Below are 18,924 nucleotides of genomic sequence, written 5' to 3'. Positions count from 1 at the left end.
AACAGAAATCCTCAGCCATGACACTGACTGCTTATTACGCTCATACGCATCCGCATCATAGCTGACATCAAACGGACATGTTAACAAGGTTAAAACTTGATTTTCAACGGAGGGGGTCTTTAACAATCCATGCCTTTCCTTTATCCACTGTCCATCCCTCTCTTTTCTCTCTCTTTATCCACTGCTCATCCCTCTCTTTTCTCTCTCTTTCTCTCTCAGATTGAGTCTTACCAGCGGAGCTTTGGCGGGAGCGCACGAGCTCGCACGGACCACAGCGCCGTCATCATCTCCTGGCCCTCCCCCACCCGAGTGGCAGCCGCCCCGACCCCCCTCCCCTACCCACATTGCAGCACCTCTCTCAGTGTCTCTCTGGGGTCCGCCATCTTCCGCCCACCCTCACCCCGAGTCCGCCTGACCTGTCACCTGTCTCCACAGAGACAGACGGGCACTACGCACACAGACACACACAGAAAACACACACTAGCAGGACAGCAACTGTTTATTTTTTTACCACACACTCCAGGCATTTACAGAAAAGAACACACACACACATACACCTTTTACTCAGCTTTATTTATCCTCTACCATCACTGTCATTCTCTCTGTCCTCTAGGACTTATCTCCATAAGCTCTGATGTCTTGCTGAAGCTCAGCACAGATTGGAGCTCTGAAAAGACAACGGTTTCAAACACATGGGTTTCGGTCTCCTCTGGGATTGTGCAGGCTTTTTTTCTCAAATCTACGGGATAAGGTGTTTGGTAAAAGTTTGAGATCGAGCCCTTCTGGATGAGGTCACGCTAGGTTAGTCAGTGAAACGAGTGTAGTTATCCTACCTTCTCCTACAAGTCCTGGCACAGAACTTCCTGTGTCCATGCTGCTTTCTTAAGACCACTTATCCCTGATTTCCTGTGGGCATTTAGTGTCTTCTCACTGCTGTCCTTTTGACTGGTGTGAGCCAGTGCTTTCCCTTTGACTGACCCAAGCACATGCTACACACCAGCTACTGCCGTATCTGAGCACGCCTGACGGCCAGCGCACCCCCCCCCCCCCCCAATGAAACCCCAGAATTCACTTGAGATGTAGCTTCTTACATCATACTATGGCAATTAGTGAAGCCTTTATCGTGAGCATGTGGGGCTGTCTTTGAATCCTAATAAAATAGGACTAACCAGCCAACATTCACTCAGTCTCTCCCCATTGTCCTCTTCCCATGTCTTGATTCTTCACTTAGATTATAACCCCGTGGTCGCCCTCTAAACAGCACTCTGAACTATTAGAAACTTGTAGGCTCTTTGAACAGTAGGATATTTACTTCTCTGTATCGTGTTTGCGTAAGAATTTACTGTAACAAATGAGCTGTATCATATGTTGTTTCATCATCAGCCTACTTCTTTCTCTCATTGTACCGTTTCTCTCGAAGCAATATTGTGGTCTTGGCTGATGGGGCACAAAAAAAAAGCTCAAGTGCACAGGTACATAAAAAGCTACACCATGGTACAGCAAGATCAACACATGCATCCCCACTTAGGGTGTACAGGCAGGATGAGGTAGGAGGAGAGAGGGGAAGATGTAAGGAGGCAGAAGAGCAAACCTGCTGGTAGTGAGCAGGGGGTTTTGTTTACACCACAAATGATGAAGGCATATTCTAAAAATGGCACACAGTGTAATAGATAAACCACCTATGCTACCTGTCTCTGGAATGACATGGTTTGGGAGCTAGTGTTATCAAAAATCACTGTTTAACTTGTAAGTTCGTTGGTGGAGACATGTTGACAAGCATCACCAAAATGAGAAATTGGATAATATTTGCCTGACTGGTGACAACCAGTTTTTTTGTCAAGTGCTAAAGGGTAATATTGGGAACCATGGTCTACACAGGATGTAAGACCAATTCCTATCCCAAAATGTCAAGATATAAGATTGTGAATTTTTATTTTGACTTTTGATATTTGCAATTACTATTGTACTGGACAGTATTTTATTGAGCTTTTCTTGTGTTTTATTTGTGATGAGTATGGACATTTAAATGGCACAGTGTGAGCGCTTTGTACACTTTAAAATCCTCTAGTGATCCAAGTTTTGGAGGGTTGGATGACGAGGAGCCCTCTTGTAACAGTGCTGCTGACCGTGTACCAGTAATGCTTGTCAAGTACGCTAGCATTCGAGCATTAGGTATATTATACCCCTCAAAAAGTATTACTATTCAACAGAAAGTACTTTGAAACTTTCCTCTGGTCAATTCCATTCTGGTCATTTAATTATCAGTGAAACAAATGTAGCATACTGTATGTTGGCCAAGTAGAAAGCTTTCAGTAACCACTTCAGTAGGAGTAAAGCAATCATTTGAAAAGCACCTTATTATAATTTGTGTATTCAGTGAGAAAATACCCCAGACTTCTCTTTAGATTTGAATCGATTTTACAAAAAAAAAGTGAAATGATTGAAAGGAGTCACAGCAACGGTATAGCCATGGAGTAGTGCGTAGGTGGCGTGTGTGTGATAGCTGTGAGAACTCCAGGTTGTTTGCCCGTGAGTGTAGTAGTGAGTGAGTGTGCTCCGCTGACCTGTCTTTTGTCCCTTTGGTGGTGAGTGTGCACCTAGCAGTGCTTGCATCTGTCTTTGGTTGTTGTGCTTAAAGTACCTTCTATCTGCTTTGATCACTCAGTCACTCAGTCACTCATCAGCCAGCCAGCCAGCCAGCCAGTCAGTTAGTCAGTCAGTCGGTCGGTCAGTTAGGCAGACAGTCAGTCAGTTCTTCTCTCTCTCTCTCCGTGTCTGCCGGGTGTTTCACCTTTCGGATGCTCAGTCACTGCTTGCACCCTTCCAACAGGTCCCCACTGTTAAATAGACAACACACACAGTGTTACAGTAATCACGACAGGGAACGAGGGTAAAAAATCAAATCTTGATTGGATGTTAACTTATGTGATGAAAGAAAAGCTGTGGATTCTTACATAACTTTCTCTGGACAGTGTTTTATTCTTAAGCGTGTCTGCCTTTTTGTTAAAAAGGGCTGATGAACAAGAATGTTTTTAAAAATGCAATGTATTAAGTAAGATGCAAGGAATATACAGTATATGTATACAGGATTTTTTTCAGTCTGTTATTAAGATAACAATGAGTCACTCACTAAATAAATTACTAGATAGCTAGAGGTATCCTTTTGTTTAGTTAAGGGACAGCTGATTTAAAGGTGCTGACTTTCAGGGTTACCACCTTGCTAACAATCTGCCTTGTGCACATTGCTCTTTTATATACCCCATCCTACTTAGGGTTTCAAATTAAATTTGCATGAAGAGTAACTACTTCTCAAACAACTGCGCATAAGTGTAGTCAAATTCTACTTCAAGTTCACACCACAAGCATTCCTGACTCTTTTGTGTGTTATGTAGAGAGAGCTTTTAAACGTCACAACACCTGTAACTGGCCGTGTGGAACAGACAGCATTCAGGAAGTGCACGAGAAAGGTTAAAGGTCATCAGTAACCCCCTGGAACAGTGATTCCGCACCTGCTGCACCCGACACACACAGTCAGTGAATGTGAATGCTGAGATGTCCATTCCCCACCTCTATATGAGACTAATTATAGTTGTCTTGTGGCATGTGTTACAGTAGGTAGCCAGCTCCTGGAAACCAGCAAGGAGCCCCTCTAGTTGTGCATCTACTCGAAAGGCACAATAAGTGTGTACTTGCTATTTAACACACCATAAGAGCATGCAGTGGACAATGGACTGTAGACATCAGTCTAGGTAGACTGGATTCATTGTCTCCCCTTTTATTTTGAGATGTATTTTTCTTTCTGAGAGATGTTCATTGTGTTTAATTGTTAACTAGTGATGTGAATATTAATCATAAAATAAAAATCAAACAAAAATGGTATTTGTTTCATTGTTATTACATAAAATAGAGCAATCAGTGGATTGGTCAAATACATACAGAAATCACAGTACAAAATCTGTGTAGCACTGTTAATCCATTGCATGTAGATTTGTGTTAGGAAGACCAAAGAGAAAAGCAAGGGACACATTTATGAAGCATTTGCACTATGGGCAACACCCTGGTGCTGGGGGAAAGCTGATGAGTGAAGCTTCCAAGAGGGCAACTTGATTCACTGTTCTCTACTATGATAAGGAAGTCATGCTTATGTGCCATGTGTGCTCTCCATTACAGCTCCCTGATGCAACACAAGCTCCTTCCTTTCATGCTTGACGATAAAGATAACCCTGTGAAATTCCTGATGTCTCTCATTCAGTAGGAAGGGCAATAGTTGCTACACTCTTAAGAGTAACAGCAACAGGTGGGAGGAGACAAAGGTGGACATACATACTGATAACTTACCTGTTGTGTATACATAAATCCATAGACTGTACTTTATATATCAAACATAACATTATTTTTTTTAGTTGGCAAAAGAAAAAAATAATATTACTTTAAAACAATTTTATAATATTGTTTTTGTTTTCATTGTGACATTTAACCCACATGCCAAAACGACATAGCTCTATACAATTCCTGTTTTCTGTAGTGTACATACATCAGTATCTATAACAGATTAGAATGCTGGGGGTCACCTGAGTGACAGGCCATGAGAACTTTTCCTCCAATAGTTAAAAGTTCTATTCTGAGCTCATCACATCTCTTGAAGTCTTCATTCCCAGCCCTTAGCTTATGTTTTCAAGAGAAGATGCACACACCCCCACTGTACTTGGGACTGAGGCTGACTATGGACTCCACACGCCAGAGCAAAGTCTTGTCTGGTCTACCATCAAGCTCTGCGATATCACTCTCTCTGAAAGAAAAACATACATATTTAAATCTACATTCTCATCATCCCGACAGCTATGGATAGTGTCAATGAAAGACGGAAATGAAGCCAGACACATCCCAAGGGGCTATGACATACAAGAGGGTTTATATCATCAGCTATCTGTAATAGACATCCCATTTCTGAGGGCACTCCTAGTCCTGTACCTCACTGAAGACGGGATGATGGGATGGGAAAGAAATGAGCTGCATGGCACAGCTCCCACAGAGTCAGCTCGCTTTTCAGGATATCAAGAGGTAAGGGTTGTTTATCTTATCATGCTAAAATGAACTCAACCCCTTCCATTGTTGATTTAATTATTAATTTAACCACTGTGAGTAATGTTTAAGTAAGTCTACATTGAATAACACAAGAACAACACAAAATGAGTACATATTAATGTACAACTGAAAGCCAACAACTGCTACTGTAGCTACGTGTCTTTGTAATGGTTATTGGTATTCACTAGATCTCATAATTTCATTAAAGTCTAATGAACATTTCTATCACTCAGACCACTGCCACATGATAAAGAAAGATATATTTCATGATAAAACCTGGGATGAGCCTTGATGATGTGATGCATGGCGTGTTTAAGATGTAAAAATGTATGCAGCAAAGTATAATAGCAGTTGAGAATCTGACAAATATTTATTAGTGGAGAAGTTGACCTTAAAAGTTAAAACATCTGAAATAACAGGTTAGACATTTGTATTTTATTAACAAATCAGTAAATTAAACAGAGGCAGAGAGAGAGAGAGTAGCCAAGATTTGTGCTTGTGCTGAGTTTTCTCATCCTCCAAAATACAGTATGCACCTTTCATAATGTGCTATTTCAAAGAGATATTCTATCTAAGTTTCCTACATCACATTTGTGCAGTTGCTGGGGGCTGTGCTTCAGTGCAGATATGCGCTGCCTCTGTGTGGCCTAATGGTGTATTGAAGTGATAGGCACAGGCTAAACAGACTGAAACTCCCCACATATAATACTTATATGATAATATATCATGGCTGATGCCTTATCCTGTGAGATATCTTGGCTGTTTCTTTTCTTAGTCGGTAATAGTCGCAATGTTGATGCTGATCTTTGTGATATGTGTCTTATAACAAAAACGTTAAAAAAGTCTTGACATTTGCATTTTATGACTCTAACTCTGGTTGTTTATTATGAGCAACTTAGAACCAAAACAGAGCAGCTCTGCAGCTACTGAAATGCAACACTTCAGAGGACAGAGCTGAATGCAAAGAAAGGTATCAAGCTGTATTTCTCTCCAGTCTTTTATTCTACTGAAATGCATGCAGGGAGGAGTAACACTGGATAAGAGTTGAAGACATTAACATTAGAGAGGTAAATGTTTTGTTATCCCTCCATAATGAAGAGTTAAGTCAACCGACTTTACACAAAGTTTGTTAAATCTAGACGGTGTACACAAAGTAATATGCCTCATCTCATGTCTTCATTCTTCATCATGTCCTATCTGTAACAGAAAAATGTAAATGAAAAAAAAAAATATTTCAACATATAAGTAAGAGAATAAAAATGAAATAGGTATTCTATGCGGGCGCTCCTAACCTTGGGACCAACATCCCGGCTCTTGGCACGCAGCTTGTTGACCTGAGATTCAGCAATATCGGCTCTCTCCTCAGCCTCATCCAGCTCATGCTGCATTTTGCGGAACTTGCCCATGTTGGTGTTGGCCTGTTCCTCCTGTGATGTGCCACATAACATCAGTAATGAATTAACATTGACTGCTGACCTGAACACAATATTCTGGTACACACACAGAGAGTCTGAAAGTGGATGGGGATGATACTTACAGCCTCCTCTGCTGTTCTCTTGTAGGCTTTGACCTTCAACTGCAGCTTGTCCACCAGGTCTTGCAGCTGGGTGAGATTCTTCTTGTCCTCTTCAGTCTAGAAGTAAAGATAAATGCACTTCAATGTATGCAATTGAATGGAGATTGCTTGGTGGTTTGAAAGAACTTTCAATTATTCAGTGGAGAACAAAAACCCTTATACCTGGTAAGTGAGCTCTTTGACGCGGCGTTCATATTTCCGAATACCCTTTACAGCATCGCTACACTTCCTTTGCTCCAACTCAACTTCATTCTCCAGTTCTCTCACCTACAGTATATCAGACAAGCAAAAAGTTCACATTAAATTATGAAGCAAAACCTAATATAGTTTGAATGATTTTGTTGCATCAAAACTTACCCTAGCCTCCAGCTTCTGCACTTGCTTCTTGCCCCCCTTCATGGCGATTTGCTCTGCCTCATCAAGGCGGTGCTGTAGGTCCTTAATGGTCTGCTCCATGTTCTTCTTCATGCGCTCCAGGTGAGCACTCGTGTCCTGCTCCTTCTTCAGCTCCTCTGCCATCATGGCAGCATCAGTGATGGCCTTCTTGGCTTTCTCCTCAGCATTCCTGCACTCCTGAACAGCCTCTTCCACCTCGGTCTGAAGCTGGGTTGTATCATTCTCCAGCTTCTTCTTCTGGTTCAGGAGACTGGTGTTCTTTGAAAAGATGAATTTGGATGAAAAGACTGACAATGTACTGACAAAGACTGACAATGACTGACATAATGTTGTTAAAGTTCAGGAATTCGAGCGCTTGGTTTACCTGTGAGTGGAGCAGCTGCACCCTCTCACTGACATTCATCAGCTCCTGCTCTGCCAGCTTGCGGCCTCTCTCAGTCTGCTCCACCACACCCATCAGCTCCTCCAGCTCGGCCTGCTGGAGGTTGTTGCGTCTCTCCACGATAGCAATGTTCTCCTTCAGATCATCATTGGCACGAAAAGACTCATCCAACTGCAGCTGGGCATCCTGAAAGACAAAAGTTAAGAGTTTGCTGTTGTCTTTTGCCCTTATTGTCGTGTTTTGTGTGGTGTGTTCTATCCAGAAGGGGTTTACCTTCAGACTCATGTGGAGACCTCGAAGTTGCTTCTGGGCCTCTGCTGCCTGTCTGTTGGCCTGACTCAGCTGGATCTCCATCTCATTGAGGTCGCCCTCCATCTTTTTCTTAATCCTGAGGGCCTCGTTCCTACTGCGGGTCTCGGACTCCAGAGAACTCTGCAGAGTGTCTACGACTCTCTGCTGATTTCTCCTGGCCTGCTCCATCTCTTCCTCTTTCTCAGTAAGTTTGCGCTCAATTTCAGCCTTCACTTGGTTGAACTCAAGCTGGGCCCTTAGAATCTTACCTTCCTCATGCTCCAAGGAAGTCTGGTGAGATTTTTTCAAAGATGGAAATCAATCAGTCAATCAATCAATCAATCAATCAATCAATCAATCAAACAATCCATCCATCCAACCATCTTCCAATCATATTGCTGGGGATAAAATACTGTACCTCTGCTTCTTCCAAAGCCCCTTGAATCTCAGATTTCTCTTGATCCAGCTGTTTACGGATCTTTTCCAACTCATGGATGCTCTTGCCACTCTCACCAAGTTGTTCACTGATATCAGAAATCTCCTCTGAAAGAAATATCAATTAGAAATAGTTTGATCACATTGAGCAGCCTAATATTATCAGGGATAAGGATCTTTATCAAATAAGCTTTACACAACATGAATATTTCTACACTGAATTTGTTCCTTCAGATGTTTTGTGGATAGAGTGAACAAACAGAAGATTATAAGATAAGGTTTATGCCATCTCCCTGTGCATGATTTAATTTAGTAAATGTAAAAAGGTTTTTCTCTATTGCGCCAATTCAATTTCATTATAAATGCCTTAAAAAACATAGCCTATTATCTTCTTTATTTCTTTCTTTTACCGGTGGGATTTGGCCTTTTTTCGATTTGACAGGGCTTACATACATTTGGACCTGCCTGTGGAAACGGTTGACGGTTGGAAGGTTCCAGACAGTGGAGTTAGTTGTTCAGTGCAGGCAGCCATGCCATCAGGGGGCGTCATTCTATACGGCTCTGAGTTAATTATTCTAATTTCAAAAGGGTTTCCCGTCTGTAATAAATGCATTAGAAGGACCCGACCTGCACTTTCGTTATAGCAGTTGAGTCAGAGCCCGTTTACGGAGAGCCGGATCACTCCCTATTAACTCCATTGTACCTGCAATCTGCTACAGTTCCGCTAGGGGCGATCACGAATAAGTGCAAAAACAATGGGGGTCTATGGAGCTAGACGGCTAAATATGTCTCTATCACCTTTTGTCGTTGAAAATTCGAAGATTGGATTGTGGTTTCTGCAAGATCAATATGGATTATAGGTCAAAAGTTGAATGAACGAGTACTTACGTCCTTTCGATTTCTTACAGGTTGGGTCGTTGTTGCCCACAACACACTAGCTTTCTGCTAATGAATGAAGTCATTGACGTGTTTGAAAGGCTTTTTAGAACAAATAAGTGACTCAAAAAATATAATATGGAAAAAATAAATAAATAAAATGAGTGGATTCAACAAGCAGGGGTATTCCGAAATGTATGTAGGCTACAATAAAATACAATGAACTAAAAAGCTATAGTAGGCTAATTATCATGCATAGCATGAATTCCCTCTACCCCTAGGCTAACTAAAAATCGAAGATAAAGATTTAAAATAGCCTATTAACATGTTACATTTTGTTTGCAGAATTAGAAAAATGTCAAGTTCATGAAGTATGTTTATTAGGTTGTGCTAGGATGATTCACGTGATGTTCCTGTTGTTAAGCTTACAATTCTTGGTAGGCCTAGCCTAGCCTACCTTGGAGGTTCTTGTTCTCTCTCTTCATTGTCTCCAAGTGATCCAGAGATTCTTCATAGGAGTTTTTCAGTTTGAAGAGTTCCGTGCTCAAAGCCCTGGCCTCCTTCTGGGAGCTCTCCAGCTCTGTCTGGGACTCCTCATACTTCTGCTTCCACTCTGCCAAGACCTAAATTGGAAATAGCCCTTTGTAATACTTGCCATAGTCTACCCTCCTTAAGTTCATGTTCAGCTTACAAAAGGCTGTGTCCTATGTACCTTGTCAAAGTTCCTTTGCTTTTTGTCTAAGGCAGCAGCTGCAGCATTGGATCGTTCAACATCCACCATGAGATCTTCAATCTCATACTGGAGCCTGTGTTTGGTCTTCTCCAGGGAAGAGCATTTAGCATTCACAGCCTCCACAGCTTCCTCAGCATCTTGCAAGCGCTGAGCCAGTTTCTTCCTGTGTTACAGTCAGCATCAAATATTAAGTAAATATTTAAATATTAAGTGTGCCACTAAGGTTGTTGACTTAGGCTACTTATCAGATGCATGTGTGTAAGAAAAACTTCAAATCCTTACTTTGCCTCCTCCAGTTCCTCAGTTCTCTGGATGGCATCAGTTTCGTACTTGGTTCTCCACTGTGCCACATCAGAGTTGGCCTTGGACATGGATCTCTGCAGCTCAGCCTTGGCCTCCTGCTCCTCCTCATACTGCTCTCTGAGCAGGTCACAGTCATGGCGAGCAGACTGCACTGCATGAGCAAGAGCATTCTTGGCCTTGAAATAAAAACAAAAACAAAAAAAACTTTACACAATCAGCAGCCAAGCTTACATTGTTAGCGCCTCTTTAGCCTATGCTTCTGCGTTGTTTATTATCCAGACATTTATTGCTGTATCTAAATAAGCTATAACAAACTGTTATAACATTAATTCCCAGATGTGTCAAACTCTTTTTCATACCTTGACTTCTTCCTCCAGCTGTCTTTTTAGATCCTCAATTTGTTGGGTGTAGGACTGCTTGCCTCTGGTCAGCTGAGAGACTAAAGAGTCTTTCTCCTCAAGTCGCCTGGAAAACTCAGCTAAGTCAAATCAAAGAGAAACATTTTTTAGAGGACGACCACAGGATGATCCAGATAATTTAGAAGACATGAAGTAATATGTATAATACAGTACCATTTTCAGTCTGAAGCTTGGCTCTTTGCATTGTAAAATCACTGATGCTGCGCTGGCCTTCTTCTGCCTTGGTTCGGTATTCATTCATCTGGTCCTCTAGGGTTCTGCTCATCTTTTCTAGGTTTGCCTGAGGTGTGGAAGTGATTTGCCTTTGTTTTATTTAGTTCAGTGTTTTTAATATATTCTGCACATGCATTTAATGCATTCCTGCACTTTATAAACGTTATGTTTAGACTCGTTTTAGACTTACCTTGGCCTTCACAACCTGTTCCATGTTGGAGACCACATCATCCAGCTCCAGCCTGAGTTCACTCTTCTCCTTCTCCAGCTTCTGCTTGACTCTCTGCAGGTTGTCTATCTGCTCTCCCAGGTCAGCTACGCTGTCGGCTTGTTTCTTCCTCAGGGTGGCGGCCGTAGCTTCGTGATGCAGAGTGGCCTCTTCAAGGTCTCTGCGGAGCTTCTGGAACTCGGCCTCCCTCTTCTTGTTCATCTCAATCTGGGCAGCAGTGGCTCCGCCAGCCTCCTCCAGCCTCTCACTGATCTCCTCCAGCTCTCTGGCCAGGTCTGCTCTCTGTTTCTCCACTTTAGCCCTGGCAGCTCGCTCTGCCTCAAGCTCTTCTTCCAGCTCCTCTATACGGGCCTATGTTTGAGATACATTATATGATCGTCTCAGAACCTAGAGTTTGTTTGGATTAAATGGCTTTGAATCATTCTTATAAGTTTGCAAGTTGAAAATATTACCTGTAGCTCCTTCATTTTTTTCTGGATCTGAATGACCATTGTCTGTTCATCCTCAATCTTGCTGTTGAGTTGACTCATTTCAAAGTCTTTTCTGTGGAGAGCAAATGTGCATGTGTCAGTGAGGACAACTTCTCAGTAAAAACAAAAACAATCTTTAAATAAATCAGCTGAATAGTTATTCCATTTCTATGGTTACTTCTTCAGCCGCTCTTCCAGTTGTTGTTTGTCATTCTCCAAGTCCATGACACTCTCCTGGGTCAACTTTAAGTCACCCTCCAACTTCCTCTTGACTCTTTCAAGGTCCATCCTCAGCTTCTTTTCTTGTTCTAGAGAGCCTTCAAGCTGTTGGGGAATAACAAAACATCAAAACAATGTCTTACACCCCCACAACAAAAACAAAACAAAATGTATGACTATATTGGTGTATTTACATCCTCCACTTGCTGCTCTAGCTTGGCTTTGGCCTTGGTGAGGGTGTTGACTTTGTCCTCCTCACTTTGCAGATCATCTAGAGTCTGCTGATGTGCCTCTTGCAGAGCTTTCTTTTCCTTGGTAAGCTTGGCAACGATTTCATCGAGGCCTGCCATTTCTTCAGTTAGATTTTTCACCTGAAGGTAAAAGCGTATTTAGTGCCAGAAATTAGAAAATGATACCAGACATTGTGATTAAAAAAAAACAGCTATGCCCACACACCCTTCCACCAAAAACACACACAAACAAACCTTGTTCTCAGTGGCATGCTTTTCTTTCTCCACTTTAGCCAAGGTGAGTTCCAGGTCATCAATGTCCTTCTTGAGCTCAGAGGACTCATCCTCCAGCTTCCTCTTCTTAGCAGTCAGCTCAGCATTCATCTCGTCCTCGTCCTCCAGCCTCTCAGTCAGCTCTTTGATTTTGGCCTCAAGACTGATCTTGCTCTTGATCAGCCCCTCACACCTCTCCTCAGCATCTGAGAGATTGTCTTGCTCCTGTCAGTGAGTCAAAGAAACAATTTATCTTGGCAGCTATCTCCACCCTATTAAAGGGGAATTCCGGTGATTTTTCACACAGCTCTCTGTTTCTCTAGCTAGAGCTGCCAGGCAGCTACAGTGCTACACTCTGGGGACATGAATACAGAGGCTCATGAACATGCCCCCAGAGTGTAGCACTGTAGCTGGCAGCTCAAGCCGTTGGCTGCAGCAACTCCAGCTGGGTAGAACTGATTGTTTTCATTTTTTCCCAACTGACAGTACTTGGTGACCTTCGGAAACAGAGATCTATGTGAAAAATCGCCGGAATTCTCACATTTGATTGAACACATTTGATAGGTGATTACAAACTCACAGCCTGAATGTGTAGCTGAAGGTCATTCTTCTCTTGGAGAAGTGAGACCATTTTTTCCTCCAACTCCTTTTTGCGAGCTTCAGATTTAGCAAAGGCCTCTTTGAGCTTTGTAAACTCTTCTTTCATGTTTGCCATCTCCTTCTCAGTTTCTGCTGATTTTAAGAGAGGCTTGATCTTGAAATAAAGCCTCATCCAAAGCCAGTTCTTCACACCCATAAAGGCACGGACATTCCATTGAATCACCAATAGAGAATCCCTGTTATTAGCATATGAAAGTTAACACTGAAGATATATTTAACATGAACATTTTAAAACTTAAACTTTTTGATTTCTCCAACCTGCGCTCAAGGATCTTTTGGAATTCAGCTCTTGCCAGAAAACCTCTGGATCTGGCCTGTATTGCTGTGATGATCAGAGCCAGTCTGTCATCTCGCATCTCCTCAAGCTGACCAAGCAAGCCAGCTTTAAAAAACACCTGTATGTCAAAATGAGCAAATTTGTCAGCTGTTTCAGTAACCAAATAATAAACCATTTGTATCACGATATCTTACCTTGGTATGGCCTAATTTATACTGGTTATGGTCAATATCCAGAGAACCCAGTAGTTTCTCTGCAGCCTTTTTGCTGTCTATGAATTGCCCCTCTGGGATTGAAGATGGATTTAGAATCCGGTATCTGTAATGTGTACACAATTATACATTTCCATCTTATACAAATTCCCGAAACAGGATTGTGGTGACAAGTTATTTCATTATTAATAAAGCACAGTTTCATGCACTATGTTAACAAAAGTATGTCCCCAAAAGAGAGTATGGAAGTAAGTTTTATGGAAAGATTTATGGTTTATAATAGACTAAATATTGTCACCTCTGTTTGAAGTCCCCGTACAGAATCCTGTTGGGGAAGCCCTTCCTGCAGATCCTGATGCCTTCCAGCACACCGTTACAGCGCAGCTGGTGCATCACCAAGGGGTTGTCCATCGCCCCAGGAGTCTTGGTCTCATTGGGGATGAGGCAGCGCACAAAGTGGGGGTGAGTGGACCTCAGGTTCGTCATCAACTTGTTCAGGTTTTCCTGTAACAGATTAGACTCCATGTCAAACTGAATCTGAGCTTATCACATTTGAAAGGCAGCAAATGTTGTTTGATTATGGATAGCGTTCATACCCTGTGCAAAGCAGACACCGTTTGGAAAGAGGAGCCCTTCTTCTTTGCTCCTCCACCACTTTTGCCCTTTCCACCAGAATCTGAAATGTAATACAGAGAAAAATATTAACAAAAACCTGTATTACAGTCAAAGATCCTTGATTACTAAAAAAAAAAGCTTTGCTTTAACTATCTCTGTTCCAGTCTACATACTGTTGTAAAGTTTGGACTAAGGCCATTACACTTCCACTATTACCTGACTCAGCTCCAGCATAGTTTGCAAAGAGCATTGACAGGAGTTTCATTGTAGACTTTTGGTAAAGTCCAACAACCGTCTCATTCAGAGGGTCCTTGTTCTTCACCAGCCAGTTGCAGATGTTGTAGTCCACAGTGCCAGCATAGTGAACCAGGGAGAAATGGGCCTCTGGTTTTCCTTTCACTACTCGCGGCTTCTGGAAGTTGTTGGATTTCCCCAGGTGGTTGTCATAAAGCTTTGCTTTAAATGTAGCATCACTGGCCTTAGGGAACATGCACTCCTCTTCAAGGATGGACATGATACCCATAGGCTGAAAAGAAAACAGTATGGGATTGAGTTGAGCATGTATTATTGATTATGCGGTATGTGAAGATCCCTAAGATGTCATATAGAGGCATTCATTTTTTGCATTGAACGCAATGAGCACTTGCTACCTTTTCAATGAGGTCAATGCAAGCTTGCAAGTCCATTCCAAAATCTATAAATGTCCACTCAATTCCTTCTTTCTTATACTCTTCTTGCTCAAGCACAAACATGTGATGATTGAAAAACTGTTGCAGCTTCTCATTGGTGAAGTTGATGCATAGTTGCTCAAAAGTGTTGAACTGTAACATAAATAGCTTGGTCAATTTAACAATAATCAGAGAGATGTATACAGCACATTTTAAAGATAAAGTGTGGGTATTCTTATGTACACACTCACATCAAAGATCTCAAAACCGGCTATGTCCAGCACTCCTATGAAATGCTGGCGAGGTTGTTTGGTGTCCAGGGACTGATTGATTCTCACCACCATCCATAGGAACATCTTTTCATACACTGACTTAGCCAGTGCACCAATGCCGTAGTTCACCTGCACAGAAGGGTGGGGCATGGAATTTCCCTTTAGATCAATGTTCATCATTCATTTAGAGATCCTTAACAAGGTTTGCTCTTGGAGTCCCCCTCTGGTTGAGAAGCGCAATAATAAGCAAACTAAATATGCATCTTTTGCAACAAAGTATGAACATAACTCCAATATAATATAGAGGGAAAATGGTGTTAAGGGTGGCTTTAAGGTCATGCTGCTCACCTGTTGGACATTCTGGCCCTTAGTGACCCACTCGTTGCCTACTTTGACCCTCGGGTGACACAAACCCTTGATGAGGTCAGCAGAGTTCAAACCCATCAGGTATGCTGATTTGTCGCAATCTGTGGATTTGAAAAGGAAACTTTTATAGACCGTGAACCTTTAACGTCTTTGGAACTGATTGGAACCTTTAAACTCATGAGGTACCAGTCAGTGAGTCAAACTCACCCTCAGTGCCATCGGCCTCTGCCTGCTCCTCACGCTGCTTCTGCTTGAACTTCATGTTGCCATAGTGCATTATGGCACCAGTCAGCTTGTAAATGCTGTTCTTCTCTTCCACAGTGAAGCCCAGGACATCAAAAGCTTCCTGTAAGGAAACAGACCATTGCTGTTTTTGTCACAAACTGTTACTGTAAACTGCTCATATGACCTGTAGAGTTTCCTATGTTTTCTTACATCAGTCGCCATTAGCTCCTCCGCATCATTGATGGAGGCTACGGTCGTCTCTCCTTGGGAGATGTAGGCATAGTCATAGGGGTTGCTGGTGATGAGCAGCATTTCTAGTGTAGATTCAAGCACAGTTGTTAAACATCAGTGATTTGATGTGTTTTGAAATGTAGCATTATACGCTTTTTGTCCAAATCAACTTACAACATCATAATAACAATTCAAGATAGTAGTAAACAATGTACTACCTTTACAAGAATTTTGCTTACAGTAAAACATGATAGTATATTTTTACTACCATATTTCTCTTAAGACTCAGTCAGGACGAAGGAAAATCAGGATCCAGGCTTTATTATTTTCAATGAGGGGCCAGTGGCCCTCAAGGGAGAGAGGTACATGTTTGTGTCACCCCATCATGGGTTCCACCAGTATTCTCAGTATTCTCTGACTATACAGAAACAGTCTACATATTTAAAGTTACACACAAAGAGAAGGAGTCTAGAATGAATATGCAACGTAAAGGTGTGGTGTGGGGGGGGGGGGGGGGGTGTGGCCTTTTGGTGACATCAAGTCTCAGCTTCTATTGTCTTTTAATTAAAACTACCCCCTTTCCTGGGAAGTTCCTCAGAGGCCTGGCCCCTCACTGTGTCTACCAACATTAACATTTCACACCTGGTGATAGGCAAAAGGCCTCTAGACAGGCTTTCATTGAATTCAAGGATAAACAAAGGATGCTTGCATAGGACAAGGACGGGAGAAATACAGTAGACTATAAAGCGTATTCACAATTCTTTCAAAAAATAAAAAATAACAACCATAATAAGACATTTCAAATACCGGTAATACCATCATTATTTTAAAAGTATGCCAACTAAACACCAACATATTTGTTTGACAGTATTTCATCTCACCTAGCAACTCAGGCTTCTTTTGGGAGAGAATTTGGTAGAAAATATGGTAGTCTCTTTCAGCTTTCAGTTGGTATGTTACCCGAGACTTTTCCAGAAGATCTGAAGGAGATGTTTTGAAAGCAGAGTCAAATTTCAGTATGAGTTGGAGATAATAATAAATAAATAATCATTACAAATTAAACTTACTTACAGGTCTCAATATCAGCAGAAGCTAGCTTTCCACTGACCCCAAAGTGAATGCGGATGAACTTTCCCTGTTAGACAAAGAACAGATTAAACACCATGCAGTTAAGGATAGACAAAAGTCTCTGACATGTTGTGTAATACTTACAAATCTTGATGAGTTGTCATTTCTGATGGTCTTTGCATTACCAAAGGCCTCAAGAGCTGGGTTAGCCTGGATGATTTGATCCTCCAGGGTTCCCTAATATCGAAGATAAAAAATAGATCAGTTAGATAACCTGCATACATATACTGTAGTTGTCATTGTGACAACCGAGCTTTCCCCATCTCTTTGTACTTGTATGAGTAGTGAGAATATTAGAAATGGAATCTCATCTTCATGCCATGCCAAAAGTAGCATTAGCTGACCGCTTTTCCCCCATACAGGAAGGGTTAAAATAGAGCTGCCTTCAGTGATTAACATGCCTTCAGGCATCAACATCATAGGTTGTCCACAGAAATGGTGTGCTGGAGCATGATTAATGGGATGTTTTCCAGCTGTGTTTCGTAGGTGGCTGTTTCCTGAGACAGATAGTCTGAGCCGACTTTGACAACGCACAGCTGGTGCTGGAAATATATGCCTTGCCATGTATGTTGTATATCACAGAAATACATTATTTTACTATTTAGAGCAGAGAGGCCACATGCTTACATGGATGGCTTGTCCATTAGGTGTAGCCTATGTAGTGCAGAGTAGAGTTAAATAAATAGCTGCCTTGGACTTACTTTTTTCTCAGAGGCTGCATCTTTTTTCCCAGATACAGCGGCAATACTGGCAAAGTACTGAATGACTCTTTTGGTGTTAACAGTCTTCCCAGCTCCGGATTCTCCACTTATACATGAAGTGAATGAACCAGGAAGCACATGTCACACAATTAAAACAAAAAACAGTAATAGTAAAACAGTAGTAGAATGATGGTATATAAATCATAATCAGACAAAAATGAATAATGACTGCTTGACTGCTGTGCTTTTCTGATTAAAACTTACGTGATCAGGACAGACTGGTTCTCTCTGTCTGTAAATGACACATACATAAACACATATTAGGTGCTGGTAGGCAAGAGAGTAGTGAGTACTTGTTAAAACAATTAGATGTGATCACCTGCCAACATGTACTGGTAGGCGTTATCAGAGATGGAGAAAATGTGAGGGGGAGCCTCACTCCTCTTCTTGCCTCTGTAGGCAACAACCACCTCCTTGTCATACACTGGTAGCCACTTGTAGGGGTTGACAGTGACACAGAACAGCCCAGAGTAGGTCTGTAGAGGAAAGAGAAGGAATGGTGAGAAATGGTCCATACCACAGTCCCAGTATTCTGTAAGGATGCATGACTGCGGTGTACTCACATAGATCATCCATGCTGCATAACGCTCTTTGAGGTTAAACAGCACAGCAGGTTCATGAAGGAAGGTGAACATCGCCATGTCTTCAATTTTATCAAACTTTGGCGGGTTCTGAGGATGGACATCTACTTCTTTCACTGTCACACTCTGTCGAAGAGACCAAGGGCAATTTCAGTGAAAAACGTGTGCCGTTGTTTTTTCTCAGTATACTTGTAGTACCCTGTGGAGCAATCACTTTACCTTTCCGTGCTCAGTCAGGACAGTGACTTTGTCACCATCCCGACTGGTAATGGAGGCCTTCACGTACTCCACCTCAGGGTCGGGCACAAAGCACTCCTTCTTCATGTCAAAGAGACGGGTCTGCGCCTCCAGACGTTCCTTGTCAGACTTGCGCAGAAATGGGGCAGCCGGCCCAAACTCCCTCATGACGGCGTCTCCCATCTTTGTGTCTGTGGAAAAGAGATTGCAGTCCTTATTATGAATATTTTCATGAGTTTATTTATCATTATATTAGATTTTAAATTAAAACTCACCAGTTGTCCTTTCACCTTGAGAAGATAAAAATGTGTGACTGACCCTGTAAAAATGAAGAAAAACAGTTAAGCAAGATGCACTGAAATTTTTGTATGATCAAAAATAAACCGGTAACCCTATGCATAATCAAGTACACAATTGATGACAATATATAGGCATCATGACAATCCCTCAATTTGCATTCAAATTAAGAAATAGCCTGGCCCGTTGGTATGCTATGGTTCCCCCATCATACAGAAAAGGCAGCCTCCATGATCCTACCTGGATGAGATTGACGATTTCTGT

General features: G+C 41.9%; 2 protein-coding genes across 2 annotated transcripts in view; one reads left to right on the top strand and one right to left on the bottom strand.

Moving 5' to 3' along the window:
- The window catches only part of map4l (microtubule associated protein 4 like), a 40,528-nt gene extending 36,651 nt beyond the window's left edge, over window positions 1–3,877 (top strand). The window contains 1 exon segment of the mRNA XM_042102319.1: window positions 220–3,877. Within this exon segment, the coding sequence (XP_041958253.1) occupies window positions 220–224 (5 nt within the window). The 3' untranslated portion in view covers window positions 225–3,877.
- A 2,254-nt stretch (window positions 3,878–6,131) lies between these two features.
- LOC121716136 (myosin-7-like) lies at window positions 6,132–18,546 on the bottom strand. The gene is made up of 37 exons (XM_042102343.1): window positions 18,346–18,546; window positions 18,109–18,252; window positions 17,865–18,021; window positions 17,750–17,777; window positions 17,486–17,591; window positions 16,869–16,961; window positions 16,728–16,791; window positions 16,538–16,636; window positions 15,636–15,739; window positions 15,408–15,546; window positions 15,183–15,301; window positions 14,814–14,963; window positions 14,545–14,715; window positions 14,111–14,420; window positions 13,876–13,955; window positions 13,578–13,783; window positions 13,262–13,385; window positions 13,049–13,185; window positions 12,711–12,966; window positions 12,113–12,355; window positions 11,822–11,998; window positions 11,587–11,732; window positions 11,391–11,481; window positions 10,900–11,289; window positions 10,650–10,776; window positions 10,437–10,555; window positions 10,057–10,253; window positions 9,754–9,937; window positions 9,499–9,664; window positions 8,149–8,273; window positions 7,713–8,021; window positions 7,422–7,625; window positions 7,019–7,315; window positions 6,824–6,928; window positions 6,623–6,718; window positions 6,378–6,512; window positions 6,132–6,282 (listed from the first exon to the last, which is right to left on the bottom strand). Exons 1-37 carry the CDS (start codon window positions 18,544–18,546, stop codon window positions 6,262–6,264), a joined length of 5,820 nt encoding a protein of 1,939 aa, XP_041958277.1. The 3' UTR covers window positions 6,132–6,261.
- Between the last annotated feature and the right edge of the window lie 378 nt (window positions 18,547–18,924).

This window comes from Alosa sapidissima, chromosome 1, assembly GCF_018492685.1.
Source record: "Alosa sapidissima isolate fAloSap1 chromosome 1, fAloSap1.pri, whole genome shotgun sequence".
NCBI classification, from domain to species: domain Eukaryota; kingdom Metazoa; phylum Chordata; class Actinopteri; order Clupeiformes; family Clupeidae; genus Alosa; species Alosa sapidissima.
Note: the sequence above shows the minus strand (reverse complement) of the source record. Positions and strands in the feature narration are given on the sequence as shown.